Raw genomic sequence first — 21,677 nt, 5'->3', positions numbered from 1 at the left:
TACAGTACTTACCAGCTCAACATTGAGGTGTCTGGTTCGTGCTTCTTTTCATGCGTCATGGCACTGACGTCCAGAGAAGCCAAGTCCATTCCGAGCAACTCTGCGATCCTCTCTCTGCCGTAGATGTCACCATATTTATCCAGCACCTGGATATCACACACAAATTCCACTCCACTGTAGGAAATATCCCTGATTTTCTGCTGATATTTTGAATCAAAGCGGTCTGGAAAAACTCACCTTTCTTTTCACAAACTTGTCCCAGTAATTGTTCGGGAAAGATCTGCATTGACAGAGAGCCATCGTAAACATTTCATTGAAAGTAATCTCAATTTGTAATGCAATATATTAGAGGTCTGAAACCTGACCCGAGTATGACATGCAACATGAACACTCCAGGCTCAGACTCCATAAAACATATATTACAATTATTAAACATTAAAGGTACAGTTGGTACTGTTCTTCAAATCATTTTTTCTTATTGAAATTCTCATTACACCCCGACAGCAATCAATAAATCATATCATCTAACAAAAGAAAGAATAAAATCTGGTATCTATGGCTGTCACAAGACTGTAATCAACCCGTCAAATCATTTCATTCAGTCCGAATGAAATGATGAGACGGCCTACCTGCCTTCCTGACTGACTGACTGACTGACTGCTTATACTCACTGCGAGTCTTCCATAAGCTGTTAGCTTGACAGCTGTGGGTTATAACAATAGCCATGTTCGTTGTTTATGTTCATAAAGAAATGTGGCTACCACACAACCGGCACAGCATATTATGTTTTGTTAGCTAGCTAGTTAGATAGTACAATAACATTAGCTAAAGCTAATTCCATAAACCCGGTACAGTAGTAGACCTTTTTGACTAAGTAAACGCGGATGGGAATAGTTCAAGATGCCTTGCTCTCTGTGCTGTTCCTCACTGTGGAAACTACGAGCTAGCTGCTGCCCAAATCCTGTCATGGATTTCTTGCATAAACTCTAACTACTGGAAGAAGGTATGACCCAGTTTCCCTTTCTTTAAAGTGTTTATTGTTAACATAAAATAGGTTCAGAAAGTGACAGTATGTTTATTTATATTGCAAAAGTTGAAATACTACACTCCCTTCATATTGCCACTGACAGGCAGTCACTGTTTACTGGGATGACGCTGCCACCTCGTGGTTTCTCGGCGCGCCCTTGCAATATGCGCGTACGTGAGCAAGTTGCTGTATTTTTTCCATCATGTTATGTAGCAATATATTTAAAAAAAAAGATAAAACGATAAAACCTAATATAATGAATACCAATCTTGTCCTTGAGACAGTCCATCACGTACACCACTCTGACACACATGCAACAGAACTGACGCCAAGAGGTTGTGACTTGCCAGCTAGCATTAGTTCATTTTAGCTGATTACTATACGAGGACGATAATAAGAGTTGAATGTGTAACGAAGTACTTTCAACAATCGCCAGTTTTTCAGGTTCTGGAGGGTGTTTTTGTTTATTAAGCAGGTTTGTGATAAACCTTTGTTGAATTGCTTTCTATCCTGTTTTCACAAGGAAAAGTGGTGAGTCAGACTGCGTAATCATTCTCAGTGTCTTAGGAGAGAGTTTGATGCTAAAACATTGGCTTTGGGCTGAAATTGACAGGCCTGTTCAGTACTCTACTGTATATCCATCCATCCATCCATCTCTCTAATAATGTAACAGGGCTCTTACGGAGTGTTGAGCACCAGTCTGTCCCACTGGCCCTTGATGTCATCGTCCTCAGGCTGCTCAGTGACATAGACGCCATCAAACTCCAGCTTTCTGGCCAGCTCCTTCTCTCTCTTGAAGATGACCAGAGGGACCTGAAGGGTATAGAGGGAAACCAAGACAAAGCTGCTTGAAACCTACAAGCATGCACAAAAAGAAATGTGGATATTTTCCTGCGGAGCAACACCGCGTACCTTGAGGCAGTTGTAGCCGATGATGCAGAGGACGGAGATGACGGTGTGGATGATAGCAAAGAAGGACATGGCTGGCTCCATGTAGCCTGTGCTCTCTTCCAAGAAGTAGTACATGGGACCTTCTTCTTCATCGTCTTCTCCTCCGTCATCTAATCCGGAGCCATCCTCCTCAGCGCCGGAGCCTTCAAATAGGCCAGAGCCCTCAAACAGAGCAGAACCCTCATACTCCTCCTCACCTGGAGGACTGTCAGACACCTGGAAGGTCAAACACAAAATTAGTCTTTTGAGATGATTTTCATTGGTAATGAAGAAGCTTTTAACTAACTGTTGCAAATACAGATTGACATTGGAATACTACCTGCTGATGGCAGCTATGATTTTTGGAGCAAACCTTAATCCCGTCCAGGAATGTTAGTGCTTTGTAGTTGGGCAAGTTGTGTTTTTGATCAAATTTTTTGGCGATTAGGACATGCATTGGAAATGACAAAAACAATTAAATAAATAATAAACAAAACATTAATAATAAAAATAGTAACAATAAAAAATAATACAACTAAATAAAAATATATAATAAATATATTATAAATAAATAATTTATTTACCCAATCATTAGAATATTCACCTCCCAAGAAAAGTTTCTTAATGGAACTTACTCCGTCAACAATATGCACCCTTTGTATGGATGGACTTGTCGACTCTTTTATGCACATTTTGGTTTTGTAAGGATGTCTTGAATGAAGATCTTGAATTATGTAGTTCCATGCTCCCCTGCTGTTTTGCTCCTGAATGACCTGACCTTGTTAAATTTATCACAACAACGTATGTTACGAGCCGGCCTAACGGCCGCAAAAAAAAATGCTGGCATTGTGCTGGAGTCCTCCACATACTCTCACAAAATCTCAGTGGTTATCTGTTTATCTCCATGTTGTTAGTATGGAACCTTCAATAGCTATATGATGCTAAAGAAAAAACTCTTATGTTTTTACGATTCAGACTCTTGAACGCTGATTTATTGTCAGTGAAATGTATCATGATGCAGTGGCACATCCTACAGGTGGAAATGTCATCGTATTTTGCAGGATCGCTCAGAGTTGATACCGTATGTGTCGTCTAAAGTTAGTTAGAAATGCACAGACCTTGTAGAAGAGCAGGATGAAATTGAGAGCGAAGGAGATGAACAGGGCCAAGAACCGAAGGTTGTAGAAGTTGCGAGAGAGGTAGTTCTGCGTGGGCGCAAAGCACAAAAGCAACATTTCACTGGTTAATTCCACTGCATTAACATTTGGTCCAGCTAACAAATAATACTGTGTTAGGAGTCATCGTGTTGTTACACTACTGCTTGAACGTACTGAATAGGTGCTAAACTTCTTCTATTATGTAGTTGCCAAACATTTTCCGTTGGTAAATACACAGGCAAGTATATACAGGGATAAGGCCAAATAGTGTTCCAAGAAAACAATAGGACAGCCTTCTGAGTCACAAAAAACAAAAAACAGTCCAAATCAAATAAAATGAACACATCAGGCTCCATTTCCAGCAATCTTTACTAGTTAAAATACCAGTATGTTACAGCACATGTCAGACTGTGGCACCATGTTGTGGCTTACAATATAAATGAAAAACTATGTACTGTAATAGAGAGCTGCTCACCATGAATTTAACCCTCTGGACCTCCAGCTCATTCCACAGCTCAAAGCCCTCCTCGACAGCTTTCTTCTCCTTCTTCGCCTTGGCCGCCTTCACAGTCTTCTCCTCTTTCTCCTCAGGCTCTTCCACCTTTACCTCAGGTTCAGGCTCTGGCTTCTCTTCCTTCTCTGCCTTCTCTTCCTTCTCTTCCTTCTCAATGCTGGAAAAAACACATGGCGAGAGAAACTTTCTTTTTAAACAGAAAAAATGACCTCTCTTGACTCTGATAATAAACTATCTTGATAACTACACAGATGTGTGATAGTTAATAATGTACACTGAAATGTCTGGACACATTTCTGTACAAAAAGTGTGTTTTACATTCGATAGAGTCAAACTATGATTCATAATTACTTAACTTAATTACTAATTTGCTTTAAAAACATTACATATATTGAGAGATACGTTACATTGCATGCAATAGTTCACCTTCTGTCTCTCACACAAACACACATCGAGTGCCGTGGCACTCACTTGTCTCTGTAATTATCTCAGTCAAAAAGTCAAAAAGTCAAAATTTATTGAAAAAAGATTGGTGTGATTATTTAAAAAATTCACAACATGATTTCATCCAACGAGATATTCTGCTTCAATCCATATTTTTGTCATTTGACCTTTCAAAAACATTTTGTTTCGTATGCTACGGTACTTTTGCTTTGCCATGGACTATTACTGCATCGGGCGGCAGCATTGAAATATTTTTTCTAAAAATAGATATCGCATGAAAATAGCACATTTTACACTTCTAAGAGTTTTATGTTTGTTCTAACTGTTAGCGAAGCTATCTGGCTGTTTATGGTTTGTGGGGGCTGCGTATCGACTGATGTCATTGCTGCACTAAAGAGATGGAAACATTGGCACATCCTGAGTTGTCATAGTGCACTAAATAGATGGAGACTGATGAGGTGTTGATGACCCATCAGCGGGATATAAGAAAATAGTACCCCCTAACCCCCTTCATTTCCTTCCGTCTTCCCTTACATGGGTGTAACACAGGCAGACGACTTACTCTGCTTTCTCAGTCTCCGGAGGAGCCTCTTCTTCAGGTTGAACAGGTTGAACAGGTTGTTCTTCCTCTCCTGGTCCTCCTGCGGCTTCCAACTGTTTCAGTAATTGTTTGCAGTTAATTCACTGATTAATGGAGAGTGTACACATTAAACAACAGTAACAGACGGAACACCTCACCAGTTTTCTCTTCAGCAGCGGCGTGCCCTCTGGAGTCGGAGGCTCCTCGGCTGTTGTCTCACCAAAGTCTCCAAGTCCCCCGGGAGCGTTGAAACCAGGCAGGCGTCCACCTTCCCTCTCCTCGCTGTCCTCCTCTTCCTCCTCTCCTCCCATACCATCTAAGAGGTCTTCACCTCCGTCTGAGTCTTGGACCTCTCGAGCCCCTGGTTCAGGTGGCAGGTCCCCGTGAACTTCGTCCTGTGTGGGATCTGGCATACTGGCGAGGATCTCTGTCACTGTTATCTTCTTAGCGCCCTCCACTAAGCCTCCGCCGAACAGCACCTTCCATGTGAGTGTGAAGAAGCCCTTACATATACTATACACAAACATCAGGATGCCCATCACAACAGTGTAGATAAACGTAACAAGGGCGATCACCATCTCCTTCACCGTCATTTTTCTTAGTTTGCGGTAGCGACGCCGCAGGTTACGGAAGGTGAACATGTTGAAGAAGTCGACGACGCTCTTCAGGAAATCCGCAAAGGCTGAGGCGGCCTCTGGAGGTGCTTCTTCTTCTTCTCCATTGCCTTCTTCTCCTTCTCCAGACTCTACTTGCTCTGCCCCCCCGCCCTCCTCTCCTTCCTCATCATCTTCTTCTTCTGCACCTTCTCCATCGGGCTCAGAGATGGATGCGGCAATGTTCATCTCAAAGATTGTGTCCTCGCAGAAGTTCACAAACATCTCCATTTTCTCACTCTCGCAGCCCTCGTTGACCACATCAAAGATGAACTGCCGTTTGGACTCTCGGACTTGTGGCATCTCCCACTGGTTGCGGTTTGCCTCGCTGATTTCAAAATAAATGCGCTCGATCTTCCTGCTGGCTCCCATGATCTCAATCCGACCTAGGAAAGGGCGGAAGTAGTTGATCACGCTCTCGGCCTGCTCCAGGAAGTTCTGAAGGCGGGTGTCGTGGGGTACGTGCTCTGACAGGTTTGTGAGCAGAACGGCGATATTGAAACCGATGTCTTTGGCCGGCTCTTGGAAACGATCGGCATATTCCTCAAAGTTGATCATCTCATTCTCGTCGGCTTCTGAGCAAGAGAGGAGGAACTGGATTTCTGAGGGAGAGTATTGCTTCTGGCTGTCCATGGCCTTGGAGAAGTCCTTCTTTGAGATCAGCCCACGGGGGTCAGTCACATAGTCTCGGAAGGCGTCGGACGCCACGATGTCCTTGAGCTTGAGGAACATGTCGAAGAACTTCAGGATCATCTCCACGTTGCTGGAGGACTCCACCAGCATGTCAACCATCTGCCGCGCGATGGTGCCGTTCACCACGTTGCCTAAGAGCAGTACGAGGTGAGAGGAGATGAGAAATATAACGAAAGTATGTGACAGAATCATCGACTGTAATTAAAGATGGACGACATGACAGCTCCCCAAAAGTGAAGTCAAAACATCTGGATCGCCCCCTGTTGGCTGGCTGCAGTATAGGTTCTAAAGTCCGCCTCCTCCATGTTAGCGGATGGGACATGGGCCAAACCAAAAAGTCAAACTACACATCAAATACATTTTTCCCAAATGTAGTGTCTGATCAAGTGTTCATTTTTGCAATAAGATATTAATTAGTTATATACAGCTATTGTGGTGCTAACGTAGCAGCTAGATGGCTCATGCTAACAAGCTGCGGCCGGGCTCGGCTCATGATTGGTTTGGGCGGGTGTGTGACCTCAATAACACAGCTCCAGCCCCCCCGATCACGACCGCGCAGACTCTGGCTCCAAATGGCGTAAAAATCTCAAGGTGGCAGCTTCCGTATCTGGGATATGTTGGCTTCACTTTTGTATAGTGGGAGGAAGGTGGAGACAAGTTGTCCATCTTTGTATACAGTCTATGGACAGAAAGGAGAGGACATCACTAGACTGGGACGGACATCATACCTTCAAGCAGGGACAGAAGCATCACCACCATGTCCTTCTGAAGATCCAACAGCTCCTTCAACAGTCCAATTTGACTGGAGTCCTGCAACAAAGCCAAAACACAAAGAAAAAACACAAACAGTAGAGACATGATATTGTTAACATGTGCACCGACTGATGATATATATCACAGTTTAATTTGAGAGGCTATGTGCTTCTTTCTGAGACGTAAAACGGTGAGAGACGCTACCTCAGAGTGTGCTCTACTCCAAAAATGATCCTGGGTTTGCATTTTTAAATAAAGAATATGCATTTTTAGCATCATAATTAGTACACTGGATGCGATGGACAGCAAGACAGACATTGGAAACACAGGCAGGTATGAGAGGAGGGAAGAAAATGCTTCTGCTAGACAGCACCGCCTTTGCCCTTTATCTGAAAAAGTGGCTGCAGCATGGGAGCAAGGAAGACATAAACATATTTGCAGATGCTGATCTGAGCACTCCTGAAGACCTGCACCAGCAGATAACAAAAATAAAAGCCACAAATTTTAGACAGTCTAGAGTGGTTGTCAGGCTGGTGGAGATCTAGAGGATAAGGGTATCAGGTTGTGCAAGCATCAGCCACCTGTGAAATCACAGTGGCACCTTTTAATACCTCTACAACACAAAATATACAAAACATCCAAAATACAGCCTAATGAAAAGAAGCAAAGCAAGACATTTAGATTCTTTAGGCAACAACGTGAAACAATATCTCATGAATTAGGAAGGAATAGTCAATCAATAATCTTTTGCATGAAGCAATAAAGTTTCCATTTGTTGTAAACCACCTTTAACAATGGAGTAACATCTTTCAGGATGCGGCTGAACGGTCACAAGTGATTAAACTTGTTGAATCTTTTCCTATAGTCACCGTTTATTCAAACTGTCTCTGAATGGACAGTCAGTGTCTGTCCCTGTTACACATTTTCCCTGTATTCAGGGACAATGTCTAACTGACTCGATGGCTTGTTAGAAAAAATTCTATAAACACTAATATTGGTAAACGCAAAGGAAATATATGAATTACTGCGGAGGGAATACACAAAGAGGGAAATGTCAATGATTTGGGTATTAAAGGAATACTTCACCCACAAAATGGCCTTTTTCTCGTGTGCCTCCACAGCGAACGGAGAATCAAAAAATGGAGAAAAGTCTTACTTAATTGAAGTAAATGGGGGCTGCATTCAACAAAAGCAAAACTATATCAAAACATCCCTTTACAGACTCGTGCAGTATAATCCAACTCTAATTTATCCAGTCGTACGCTCACTACTTCCCAAACATATGCATCTTCACTAAAACCTTACTATTTAAAACAATTTGGACTCGACTGGATAAATGAAATTGGGATTATACTGCACGAGTTGTGTGAGAGTTTGTAAATGGATGTTTTGATATAGTTTTGCTGTTGTTAAACGCGGGCCCACAATTAACTTTGTTTTTTTAGGGCTGGCAATCGATTAAAATATTCAATCCTGATTAATCGCATGATTAATCTCAAATTAATCACACAATTTTTTATCTGTTCAAAATGGACCTAATACTCTTATCAACATGGGAGTGGACAAATATTCTTGCTTTATGCAAATGTATGTATATATTTATTATTGGAAATCAATTAACAACACAAAACAATGACAAATATTGTCCAGAAACCCTCAGAGGTACTGCATTTAGCATAACAAATATGCTCAAATCATAACATGGCAAACTGCAGCCCAACAGGCAACAACAGCTGTCAGTGTGCTGACTTGACTATGACTTGCCCCAAACTGCATGTGATTATCATAAAGTGGGCATGTCTGTAGAGGGGAGACTCGTGGGTACCCATAGAACCCATTTTCATTCACATATCTGGAGGTCAGAGGTCAAGGTACCCCTTTGAAAATGGCCATGAAAGTTTTGACTCGCCAAAATTAGCCTAAATTTTGGAGGGGTTACTTAGCCTTTTTTGCAAAAAAGCTAGCTACAACCTAAAAATCGCAAATTGCATCAATGCGTTAAAGACATTAGTGGCATTAAAATGAGTTTGCGTTAACGCGTTATTATCGCGTTAACTCTGACAGCCCTAGCCCTTTGATTCGTTCGCTGTGGAAGCATGCGAGAAAAACAAAATTGTCTTCAAGGCAATACAGGGTGAATAATTGATATACAAACGGTCATTTTGTGGGTGAAGTATCCCTTTAAGCTGCTAATAAATAATGTGATGAAGCATGAGATCTTTAAAAGAAAGCATGAAGGGCCTCTAAATGAGAGATACAGATTCTTACGCCATTTCGTTGTCCAGGATCGGGGAGCATCTAACAGGGTTACACATGGAAATAAAAATGTTATCCATCAACATTTTTACTTCATTTTTGTATTTGTATTAACCTGGAATTTTATATTTTAAATACATATATTTATCTATTTTTAAACCCTTTGAAGCTTATTAAATTTGAGTGTTAGTAAATCAGCGCAGATCCGCTCTCTTATCCAATACAAAAACATGAGATATGACACATTTTCAGAACACATGTAAAAGTAAATTTCAACACAGGGTTTCTGAAAATGTATATATGACCACAACTCATCTGTAAGTGCTGATGCAAAAGTTATTCTATCTTACCTTTTTTAAACAAAGCCTAATAACCTAACATTTGAAAGATATCAAAGATATAAAAATACAAAAATGCATTTTAAACAGCAGCATGAGTAGCAATCAACAATGTCAAAGTTAGACGGAGTAAGAAACACTGCAGCTCCTTGTTAGATCAAACCAGTTACAGATTATTCAAAGCAAACACACGTTTGTCCAAAGCACGATCAAACCCTAATCACTGGTCAGTACTATGGAATGAATAATCAGGTGAGGTGGATTAACTGTATTATACAGGATCAGAAAGAAAATGAAAGAGAAAAGAAAGAGTAATTGTTTTTCCTCAAATTGTTTCTGCCATCTAAACTTGAATTCATGTTGATCACGTGAATCTGGGGAACTGATCTGTGAAAGTGTGCGAAGGAGGAGCCACAACATATTTCAGCAGTATAATGATAAAGAGATATTATGTAGTAAAATAAAAAGTCAAAACAGATTATTTCAAATCAATTAGCTTGGCTAATAAATGTAGAAGCAACATCGCTAGCTGGAAATTAAATTAAGTCTTAATTAAATTAAATTAAATCTATATTAAAGATAGGGTCGACGATGTTGGAAAGCCAGCATAATTTGAATGTAGCATTGCCTCAGGAGCTCCGTCTAAACACACCCCCTACCCTCGGGGCTCCTTCCAATGCAACGACTAAGACGCCAGGAGAGGAAGTGAGGAAAGGAATCGAGGGTGTACAAACTGGGAAATGGTAAAGGCCCAATGTGTTTGTGACTGTGCTTGACACTGACCACTATTGTTCATCAAAAATGCGTCTACTAAACAAGACAACGGTCATTTTCTGCATTTTTTGACAGCGGATCAGTTTGAAATATCGCAGGGAGTAATGAGGCACTCGGGAGCAGCCACAGGGAGCTGTTAGACGAACGGCTGCAGGCGACAGGTCGCAGAGCGAGGTACTTTCACTCTCGCTGTTGGCAGACTCATGTCGTGTGCAGCATAAAATCAGATCACGGTTGCTCACAGAATGATGGAAAAAGGCCAATTATTGCCTGACTTCTTTATTAAAACGACAATAGTTTGTTTTGCTGCCCCCAGTATTCTGGGACCTGTAGTATTAAAGCACTTTTGCTTCTACACCAGTAAACAGCCAAATCAACCAGGACTGAATTCTTACGGATTGCCACTTACAACATAAAACGGCTCAGTAAAGAGGCAGAAACAATCCGACAAAGAAAAGAGGGGGAAGGCTAGTTCAGATTTAAAAAGCAATTCATTAAACAAAAGAATAATCAAATAAATACATACTTTACGCTGCAGGAACCATGAGAGAGACAGTTCATAAAATTAGTATACCCAAAGTGGACTAATGAATTAAAATATACCATTATGGAAATTCATACATTTCTATTTGAAAATTGCTTTGACTCATCTTTTGGTCAACTGTAATACAACAAACACATTATTAAGGTCATTCAAAATGCAGAACTTTCTGGATTCTCTACAGACACTACCCATGAATTACACAATGAAATAAACAGGGTAATAAATAATATGCCTAGAAAATGGTTAAGGATGAATTGGGATGTTTCTTACCTGAGCAAGTTTCATCATCATATGAGCAAAGACGTGCAGGAAGCCCACAACAGCATCCCACAACCTGCTGTGAGCCAGAGACTGCTGGTTCCCAGTACAGGGACCCTGACAGACACAGAAACACAATATGGAAAATGATGTCAATATATTTAATAGGAGGTTATTTTCAGTGTGGACAGAAGATTCAAATCTAGCTTTATTGTTTCCTTTCATATACCATAGTGTAGTTTTGGTTTGTTAGCTTGTCTGGGTTATGATCTCTTGGACACATATCCTAACATTAAAATGTATTGAGGAGAAAGTAGGTTTCAGTTTTTGGAACAAATAACTTCCGGTAACACTTCATAATAACCATCATTTATATATGGTAAATTGATAGTTAATAAAAACAATGAATTGATAATTAATTATGTTTATTAATTATTAGTAATGCTATTATTTCTGTAATTTTATCATTAATGTTTGTGTAATATTAAATAATTTGTTTACAAATTATACATTGTATCATAGCTGATAAGAGACAATAATTACATTCTGATTACATTAGTAAAGTATTTATTATCAGTTTATTGTTGCACACATTATAACATTTTATATACTATATTACGTATTTGTTAATGATTATCAAATTATTTGTAAACCTTTAAGAAATTGTTTGTATAACATCTATAAACATTACATAGATATATGGACCAGAAATCAATTAATAACCATTGACAACATATTAACTATTGATCTAATTAATGTTTATAGATGCTTAACAATGTATTTATTAACCATTTAACAAGGTATTATAATCATCAGTTGCAACTTTACTTTTGCACTTTTGTTTATAGATGGTTTACAAATCAATTATTAACCATTAACAAACTGTTACAAATATCTGTCTATGTAATGTTTATATATGTTTTACAAACAGTTTCTTTAAGGTTTACAAATACTATCTTAATCATTAACAGATCAAATATATAGTATATAAAATGTTATGTGTGCAGTAATAAACTGTTAAAATAACAAATAATAGCATTACCAATATTTAGTAAACATTATTAGTTATCATATTTGTTGTTTGTTAACAGTAAAATATCTGTTACCGTAGTTAAATTAAAGAACGGGTCGATGATGTTGGAAAGCTAGCATAATTAACCACCGCATCGTAACTACTTCACAGACACAGAGCGGAGAGAGGACCTCAACTCAACAACGCTACTTCATGACAAGTAGCCGCGGCAGTGCTACTGCAGGGCTGAGTTTTCTCTTCCATTCTCCAGTAAACGTGCGGCGGCAACGTGCTTTGAGTTCAGGCTGGTGCACGCCAAGGGTAGAGTACGAGCAGGGAGGCAGGGAGGCATCTGATTGGTTCTTTCCAAGCGGTCCGCGAGGCAGTGATTGGTAGACGTTTTTTACCGGATTACAGCAGCTACAGATGACGGCTCTTTTCCGGTCCTTTATTTCAGAGCTCATAAGTAATGGATCGCTGTCGGGTTGTAAAGACCATTTCAACCAATATAACAAATAGTGTATACTGGAGAACATCGTCAACCCTGCCTTTAACTATCAATTTACCATTTATAAATGTGACCAGTGGCCAGCACATGAGCCCTCACTGGCTTCCATTAAACTGCATTGTACCGCTAACGAGAATTTTACCCCTGGAGTCCCCTTAAAATCAGGTTTTGAATTGTGATTCAACATTTAAATCATCCATCATTCATTCAGGAACTTTCTTACCTGGATGTACTCAGTCAAGCTGTTGAAGACCTGCTTGGCCACAGTCATTGCTTTGGAGAAATTCCTCTTACCAGGCTGGTCAATAATGTCTTTTCCTGAGTAGTACCAGTAAAAGTCACTGATCGACTCCTGTATACAGGACGGAGGAGGAAGAAAACAACATGTTGAATTCTATCTTACTATCGAATTGGCCCATATGAAATTATACTATAAGGGTTTTTTTAGTGTATGAAATTAAGGTATATTTATACTGATATCACAGAAAAATGTAGTCTGAGTACATTTATACAACTCAATTTATGTTAACCTGAAGTCACTCTTTGGTATAATAAACAAAAAGACTATATTTTCTGAAATAAACGTAATACGTGTACGCTGGTTGACTAAATTTGAATGAACAACAATCCAAAAATCTTTCAACAACAATCAACTAAACAAAGTGGGTTTTCACAAAAGGAGTCCACAGTGTGGAGTTAATGGGACCAAGATCAGAGAACCACTATCAGTCTATGAGATTGACCTGTAGTCGCAGCAGGTAGTCCACAGTGCAGATGATGATATTGATGGTAGTCGTGCTGCCTGTCTGAGTTCTCAAGTAGTTCTGAAAATCTGAAAATGGAAACAAGATGCACTTTAAATGGAGTTTGTAACAACTGAAATACCATCATTCACAGTACTGATTAAATCAATCTCAAATGAAAAACATAATAACGATAGCTTTCATTCTTTTTGCAGCATAAAGCTAATGCTTTGTCCACACTGGGAACATCAGGAGCGCGTGGTGGCTGCGTCGCGTAGTGGCTGCGTCGCGTGGCGGTTGCGTCGCGTGGCGGCTGCGTCGCGTGGCGGCTGCGTCGCGTGGCGGCTGCGTGCGTGATTCGCGCGTCGGGTGTTCACACCAGATACGTTTCTGCTGCTCAACAGCTGCTGTCAGCCCTTTCTTTCTACATAAAGTTTGCCTTTCATAATGGCCATTTCATTTAATTATAAATGTAATTTATATTTATTTTAGACAGAGAAAGGTTAAGAAACGTGTGGTAATTTGTAAATAATAGTAATAATCCACAATTAAAGCCCATACTATATTCATTCATAGAGCTCTCCAAGTCACTGCATGTTCTACAACACTCTCCTGCACATATTTCAGAATAAAAGCCTCGTGTTAACAAATGAAGGAATTCTGTCCACAGAAAAAACACTTGAGGGCTTTTATTTTGAAATGAAAGCAGGAAGTGTTGATTTAAGTCTTTACTTTTTTTCATCTCAGTAACATTTTCTACAGAAAGAGACATTGAAACTGTAGTAATCTTGCTGGTATGATGTCAATATACAGTCAAAAGATCCCCTTCACAGTCTATTGCTGCTGTGAAGCACACGCGGCTCGCGTCATAAATAGGCGAGACCTCGAATCTCTAGAAGAGACGGAGCTGACACGCAGCCGAGACGCTCCCAGTGTGGATGACGCTTAAGGCATCAGTCTTTTGCGTCTTTGCGTACGCGTCACGTGCGCCTTTGGTGAAGTCATTAGGTTACGTGCGGAACACAACTTAATGAAACTATCAATGCCTCACTCATAAAAATGAGCATTTGTCAAAAACAAAGTAATGTACATAGCTCAAATAATGTTAGTTGTGTTGAGAACTTATTCATGTTTCTACATTCAAAATTGTTTAGGAAAAATATGTCTTTTTGTGTTTAATTATTCATATTTGACAAAAACATTTTTTTTTATTTATGACACAATTTCAATACTTTTTATAAATCATTATGGTTTATTGACATACATAACCTTTTAGCATAGGTTGTACAGATTTTAGGGATATGAAGCATTTGAAGATACTCCAAGAAATGACATCATAATAAGCAAAAATACCAATGTAGGCACAGGCGGACCATTTCTATTGCAGAGTTCGAAGGGTTAAAACAGGCCGGAGTTCGGTAAAGAGACTCACCGTTATTGTGGCCCTCACAAAGAAGCTGCAGGAAGCGGAAGATGTCACACGTAAATTCATCGTCCGACATCACTTTCTCATCTGGGAAGAGGAACACAGGAAATGCAGGTTAATCTTGTTGGAAAAGAAAGTTTCAACAGCCCAAGTACCGAGTACATGTGGACTCTATTTTGTTAGAATACGCAGCAGTAAACACAAAAATAAGCACAAGGTATTAGGTGTAAATACCAGTGTATTTTACCTTTTTTTAACTCAACACATTAACCCACTATTCAACATTTGAATTTGCCCTTGCATCACTACGTGTACATACATTACATATGGGCACAGTGCTTTGACAAATAAAACAATAAAACAATACACTGGTGTAAGTGTCTCCATCTTAACAATTCATTGTTATCTATTGTTGAGTCAAAATACTAAATAATTCTGCCTCCCAGGCAAAATTATCTCACCAGTTCCAAAGACAAATCAACTTTTTACAGAATAATCGTTTTATTGAAATTAGTGCAGTGATTTGTCCCATTTCTAAATATAAAAAAATATTTAAAAAAATATTTTAATAAAGAAAAGTGCACTGAGAATTAGAGATTAATTAGAGTCTTTTCTAGTATTAATTAAAATCAGGCTAAATCTGAAACCACAGGACTTGTTAAAGCAGAATAAACAGTTTTCAGATTAGATTAAGCATCAATTGTGTTAATCAAAAATCTGGTGAAATGGTGATTATGGTAATCCAACTTAATATTACACATTCACTGATACATACACTGATACATACACACTGCATAATGCTACAGTGCAGTGCCAGATTCAGTAGTGAAATACTATTGATAAGCAAAAATCTTATGTACAACAGTAGATCAAACTGAAGCACAGAGTGTGTGTGTGTTAGTGTGTGTGAGATGACATATATTAGTGTACTTGTATTGTATGTATGCACGTTTGTATAAAAGTGTCTGTGACTGTACAAACATGTGCACTGCAAAGCCTGTAAAATTGTAAGTACCATCACTTCACCACCACTTAGAATATGTTAGTATAGGCTTCCAACTGCTCCCTCCCCCCAGACGTTACCTCTGTCTAGCACTCCAGATACTTTTTGTACAGAAAACATCTATTCAACAAAACTCAAATGGACAGCAGGTCAAACACTGGTCACATCACATTGAAAAGGACATGGAGTACACAGATAAATGAAGACAGGAACCCAACGAATAACACATATATATATACACAACGGAGGAAACACTCACAAATGTTGACAGTGAACACAGGAATACACAGATAACTTCAAGGCACTCCGTCATGCAGGACAGATCTACTGAACTCTGCAAATTGCAGTAAGCTTTGTAAGAGGATGGATGTTGGGGGAAAAAACACTTAATACACACCAATCCATAAATCAAATGTTGGAAAATGCAAGAGTTAATTCCTGTTAGTTGGAAGTAAATTATTACAACTAATCTTCTTACAGGACGTGAGTAGTTTTTTTATGTGGGTGCGGTTCACTTGAGTATCTTTTGACTTATTTAAATCCCATCCATTACAAAATACTAATTGTACAGCTCTCTGTTAGCATGCCATCACAAACTGGCTGCTTGAAAAACTACCTTTGTTAAAAATGCACAACAGTATTTCACCTCTATACTGGGTCAATATAATTTAAATTTACAGTCGGTAAGGTGGTTCTAATAATACTATTAATAAATAAGCCAAACATTAACTAACAGCAGGGCAAGAATACGCAAAATTTGACTGCTGAAACTCAGAGCTGGTCAATATAAAGGCCCCGACACACCAAGCCGACGGTCGGTGGTCAGACAGTTTGGGGCCGTCGGTGAGCGCCTGTCGGCCTAGTTGTTGCGCTGTGTCAGCTCTAGTCTGCCCGTGTCAGAATCGGTGCCTAGAGCCCGTCGGTGAGAGAAATCACTCTGATCGGCGGTTCAGCTTTAAACGAATCAGTGCACAAAAAGAGAAACGGAAGTGAGTAAAGCGAGCCAACGAGTAAAGTCAAGAGGACACACACAGCAGGCTCTTCTCATTTATCATCTTCATCTCATCTGATCATTCCAATACACGGATATTTTCACAACGACATGACCGTCTGGAATGAAGCTAAGTGGTGAGTGAGAGTGGTGTGAAAACGGTCGGCAAACGCTGCTTCGTTTCATGTACGTATCATAACGACGGCTTGTATATCCGCAGTCTTCGGTCTTCTCGTTTCCCTTTTTTACCGCTGCCTGCTGATGTGGAGAATTATTTCCTCTCATGCAGGCGCAGAACGTACGTGGTAACTGGCTGTCGGCTGTAGTCTTTGCGGTTAGTTCGAGTGCAACTTGTCACTTAAGACAAAGACGAAGCGAGGCCACGCAACAGTCGGCCTTCAACGCTGCTAATTCTTTGATGTCGAGTTGGTGTGTCTGGGCCTTAACATTGCTATCTTTTAATCTTCAAGTGTGGCGGCGGCGGTGGCCTATATTTTACGTTAGCCATCATTGTGTTTACTGTGGCACTAACCAGGGGCTGTACGCTCCGTGTATGTTTTCATACGTTTGTAAATTGGATTAAATCCAAAGTGGCAGAAACGAGAAAAAAACCTTGTATTGTACTTCGCCGTAAGGAGAGGGGGGGGGGCAGCTCCGGGAGACGGATCTTCATTTAGCAGAGCTGTAGTAACACAAATTCAGCCAGCGCTAACCCCAGAGACTCCTGGCGCTCGTGTTTGCACTGGCTGAAAGCTAGTGGCTACTGCTAACCGCTAAACTAAAGCCCCGTGTCCCTGAGCTGTCGCCCGCCCTCCTCCTAGCGAAGTAGTTTCCTGGTGTCGGGGAGGACGAAACGAAAATACGAGTCTTTTTCTCATTTCTGCCTATAAAACGTACACGGACCCGGAACCTGCAATGTGATTGAAAAGCCTTGGACTGAGGGCAGACTCACTATCACCTCTCGAAGTACAAGTGGTATTACAAGACAGGACGGGATGGGGCTAGCTGGTTAGCATGCTCATTTCAGTAGATATCTCTGCAACACAACACATAAGACATCTTTGACATAACGTCAACACTGTATCCTCTTCAGTCTGTTGATAATGTTTGAATGTTTTAAACTAAAATTCTGGACAGATCTTACATATTGCACCTTTAAGCATTAGGCAGAGAATATTGTGTACAAACAAGTTATTCAAATTGACTGGAATACACTATGTGGAAGTTACTAGAAAGCTCTGTTCTGTGTAGCATTTCAGCTTTTCAGCAAGTTTTTCTCTCTTATATTGACTATTCAGTTATTTTTTCCTTTATGATCCACTCTTTGTGACACATGAAGCTATGTAGGTGTTGCACTTTTTACTTCAATGTACCCTGGAAGACTGTCTTGTTGAGTTTTTCCAACAACAAGGCCACAATTAAATGGCGCTGTTGCGGTAAAGCAGGATTCAACGGAAACATTTTCGGAAAAGTGAGGATTTATATGCAGTGGCTTGACACAGATGGTCTCGCTGCGGGGGTTAGTTCTGGGCGAACCAACTACATCTGAATGATGTGAATAAGAGAGAGATACAGGGCTTAGAGAGTACCTACTGCTGCGGCAATTCATTTCAGAGTTTCTAGGACACAGGGTCAGTGGAGCTCTCTATGGTCTACTTGAGAGAACTGAGTGGGAGAGGAAGAATGAGGTTACTGCCTTTCCTTCCCCATGATCAGTCACAAGACAGCGTGTCAGAGTTACAGTAGATCTGTGATAAAAACACTCAAGGTTGAAAATCAAACCTTACATCACTTCAAGAGGAAAACGGAAGAGACACAAGTACAGCAACAGCAGCAAGTGTGTCATTGCGACAAGTGACTGTAAAGTTTGATTTCATTGGGTCCTTGAGTGTGAAATGAAATGCATATTAAGGTCACTGCAAGGAAAAGACTAGTTGGGTGAATAAGAGCTAAAAAGGGACAGAGAGGAGAGGACAGAAAAGGAGGGAAAGAAAGAAAGTAAATATGAGATCATTTACCGCGTTCTAGCTTCTTATCTGAGAACCGTGAGAGCAGCAAAATGACGTGTGGGAAACACATGAGCATGAGGGGTAAAAGGTTGAACCGGGCAAAGTGAACAGGATGTGGGGGAGAGAGAGACACAAAGAGACGCAGTGAGTCCAGAGATCTCATGGCTGACAGTTTCATACAGTCAAGATGCTGGGACTAAAACACAGAGTGTCGTGGCTGTAACACTCGAAACACACTTACACAAAAACATACCTGCAACCAGGGTCCACAAACAGACACACTCAGACACACATAGATGCACACAGGAATAGACTACACACTGGAACCAGAAACATGTCAGAATATAACAATACAACAATACAACAATACAACAGGGATGGGGCAGTGTGTGTGTGTGTGTGTGTGTGTGTGTGTGTGTGTGTGTGTGTGTGTAAATGTAGCAGTCAGTATAACAGCGTGTTCAGATGGTGTGTGACGGTAAGAAGCTGTAGTCAATACTCACTTGTGCCTTCCTCTGAAACCATCCCAAGTCCCTCAGCCTTGTTTTGTCTCTCAAAAGCATTCAAGTCCAAAACGCTGTTAACACAAATTATTCAGTCAGTTTAACAATATGCAGCCCTACTGTTCAAACTTAGCCCTTCTCAAAGCAACGTTTAGAGTAGAACCGTCTTCCAAACCTCAACAATCAAAAACAAGACAGGTTAACAAAGGAAAATTCATTACAGACCTGCAGGTCTGCATCAGAGCCTGACAGCTAAGGAAGAATCCCACATCCTTTTTATCCTTCAGATACTCCAGCATTTTCTGCACACAGACAGGAAGGCAGAAAACAAAGGTTTAAGATGTTGAGTAGTATTGTCGTTACACTGAAAAATAGAACATTTAGTTGAGCACTTTATGCCTCACCTGACACACCAGATGGTTTGCTTACACAGAACCATCTGAGAAGCTGTCATCAGAAAAAGGCACTTTGAAAAAATACTTGGCAGGTGATTGGATGAACCATCTGTCAATCAAACTCTTGCCGAAGATATAATTGTCTAAAACGTATGTAAAACTCGTACGCACTAGGCAGCCCTGGAATTTCATCATTTTAGGGGCAAGGCCACTTGGCATTTGGTGTAAATTTTTTGAGGCCACAAAAGGCCAAATACCAGTGCAGCAAGGCCATCAAATAAAACAAAGTTAAGTCCGCAGAAAGAATGAATTTAACTTAAGGATGATTTTATTTTAAATACATGGTATAACTAGCAGTGAAATAAATAAATAAAACAGCTGTTTATTTCACAAAATAATGTATTGGTATTTAAAAATGACCCGTTTTTGTAAGTTGTTTATTGTTATTTCCTACTTTGTTATGCTGTAGCCTACAGACAAAGTAAATACCATTGAAAGTCCAGTTATGAACAACATGGATCAAAGATTCGTGGCTGTTTTAGTTCTTAATAATACATTCATCCTCATAATTATTTTTATATCTAATATTTCACACACAGTTCCAGTTAGCAGGAGTAGAACGCTCGCAGGGAAGGAGAAGGAGACAGTTTTTGGTGCATCCCCAGTTTTCCAGTGGTTCATACCAGGCTCAAAATCGAACCCACTACCGGTTATGTGCGCGGCGTTTCACTTGATGTTGCCCAATAATAATTCAGAATCTCTACAAAAGACACTGATGTCTAAAAACCGTATTGACAGGACAGTGGCAGTGGAGAAATGGTGAAATCAGCTAGTGGCAGTACGGGCAGGGCATCAAGGCCACTGTGGCCTTGATGGGCATATGGGTTTTTCAGAAGGGCATGGAGCCAGATAGAGCCGGTGAAATTCCTGCCCTGCTCATAGGGTTTATTTACCTGCTGTACTTCACAGTTGCCTCCATTGAGGATGGAGATTCCCAGTTTGAGAGTGGAAGAAACCATGACTCCAGGTTCACCTGAAATAAGACGATACATCAGTGGTGTGCAGAGGTGGAAAGAGTACTCAGATCATTTACTAAAGTAAAAAGTACCAACACAACCGTCTACAAATGCTCTGTTACAAGTAATGTTCTGCATTCAAAAAATTACTTCAGTAGAAGTACAAAAGTATTAACATCAAAATACCAAAAGTAAAAGTGCTCATTATGCAGAATGGCCCATTTCAGAGTGATGTATATGATTTGATTATTGACGCGTTAATGTCACTTTACTGATGAAACTGGTAAAGGTGGAGCTAATTTGAACTACTTTACTGTATATCAGAATCTATTTGTTGATTATATTTTGTATTAAAAATGTGAATCTGAAAGTAACTAAAGCTTTCACATAAATGTGGTGCAGTAAAAACTACAATATTTCCCTCTGAGATATAGTGGAGTAGAAGTATAAAGTGCATAAAATGTAAATAGTCAAGTAAAGTACAAATATCTCAAAATTGTATTTAAGTTCAGTACTTCAGTAAATGTACTTAGTTACATTCCACCACTGGTGGTGTGTGAGACAATGTGTTTTGTTGATTAGTTTCTCAAATAGCACTTATCTGATTTGGACTAAATGTAGGAAAGCAATGTACTGTATATCACATCTCTGTCCTAGCATTCAATTGACTGGGCTGAGAGGAACTGAAGAGCTACACAGCAAAAAAATGACCTATTTGTTACAGATCACCTCAGATGGGTAATTTATCATTCATGCGGCTAAGATACACTTTATAAAAAACAGCATTTATAAATGGCGAATTGGTAGTTTATTAAACTTAGTTAATAGTAATTGTACTGTTAACAAACAATTAAATGATAATTAATATTGTTAACTAATTATTAGTGATGCTAGAATTTACGTTATTTTATCATTAGTTTGTGTAATATGAAAGAATTAGTTTGTAAATTCTATATTGTATCACAGCTGACATGTGACGATAACAATTATATTCTGATTACATTAGTAAACTATTAACAGTTTTTTGTTGCACACATTATAAAATTGTATATACTATATTAAGTATTTCTTAATAATGACCAAATGATTTGTAAATCTTCAAGAAATTGTTTGTCAAACATCTATAAACATTACGTAGATAGACGAACCA

At 39.7% G+C, this 21,677-nt stretch overlaps 1 protein-coding gene across 8 annotated transcripts in view; it reads right to left on the bottom strand.

Annotated features, from left to right (window-relative positions):
• Positions 1–21,677, bottom strand: part of ryr1b (ryanodine receptor 1b (skeletal)) — a 109,575-nt gene that overhangs the window by 6,692 nt on the left and 81,206 nt on the right. For 5 of the 8 annotated variants that reach the window (XM_037774231.1, XM_037774229.1, XM_037774234.1 and 2 more), the window contains 17 exons: positions 20,465–20,544; positions 19,342–19,418; positions 19,117–19,190; positions 18,623–18,640; positions 14,617–14,697; positions 13,185–13,273; positions 12,665–12,793; positions 10,934–11,038; positions 6,727–6,808; positions 4,811–6,129; positions 4,635–4,726; positions 3,590–3,785; positions 3,076–3,162; positions 1,940–2,194; positions 1,710–1,840; positions 238–280; positions 13–146 (listed from right to left, as the gene is read on the bottom strand). In XM_037774231.1, the coding sequence (XP_037630159.1) occupies positions 13–146; positions 238–280; positions 1,710–1,840; positions 1,940–2,194; positions 3,076–3,162; positions 3,590–3,785; positions 4,635–4,726; positions 4,811–6,129; positions 6,727–6,808; positions 10,934–11,038; positions 12,665–12,793; positions 13,185–13,273; positions 14,617–14,697; positions 18,623–18,640; positions 19,117–19,190; positions 19,342–19,418; positions 20,465–20,544 (2,992 nt within the window). The remainder of the gene's footprint in view (positions 1–12; positions 147–237; positions 281–1,709; positions 1,841–1,939; positions 2,195–3,075; positions 3,163–3,589; positions 3,786–4,634; positions 4,727–4,810; positions 6,130–6,726; positions 6,809–10,933; positions 11,039–12,664; positions 12,794–13,184; positions 13,274–14,616; positions 14,698–18,622; positions 18,641–19,116; positions 19,191–19,341; positions 19,419–20,464; positions 20,545–21,677) is intronic. The other 3 variants (XM_037774233.1, XM_037774236.1, XM_037774237.1) reach the window with 1 other exon arrangement.

This window comes from Sebastes umbrosus, chromosome 7 (genome assembly GCF_015220745.1).
Source record: "Sebastes umbrosus isolate fSebUmb1 chromosome 7, fSebUmb1.pri, whole genome shotgun sequence".
NCBI lineage: Eukaryota > Metazoa > Chordata > Actinopteri > Perciformes > Sebastidae > Sebastes > Sebastes umbrosus.
This window is presented reverse-complemented; position numbering and strand designations above follow the sequence as displayed.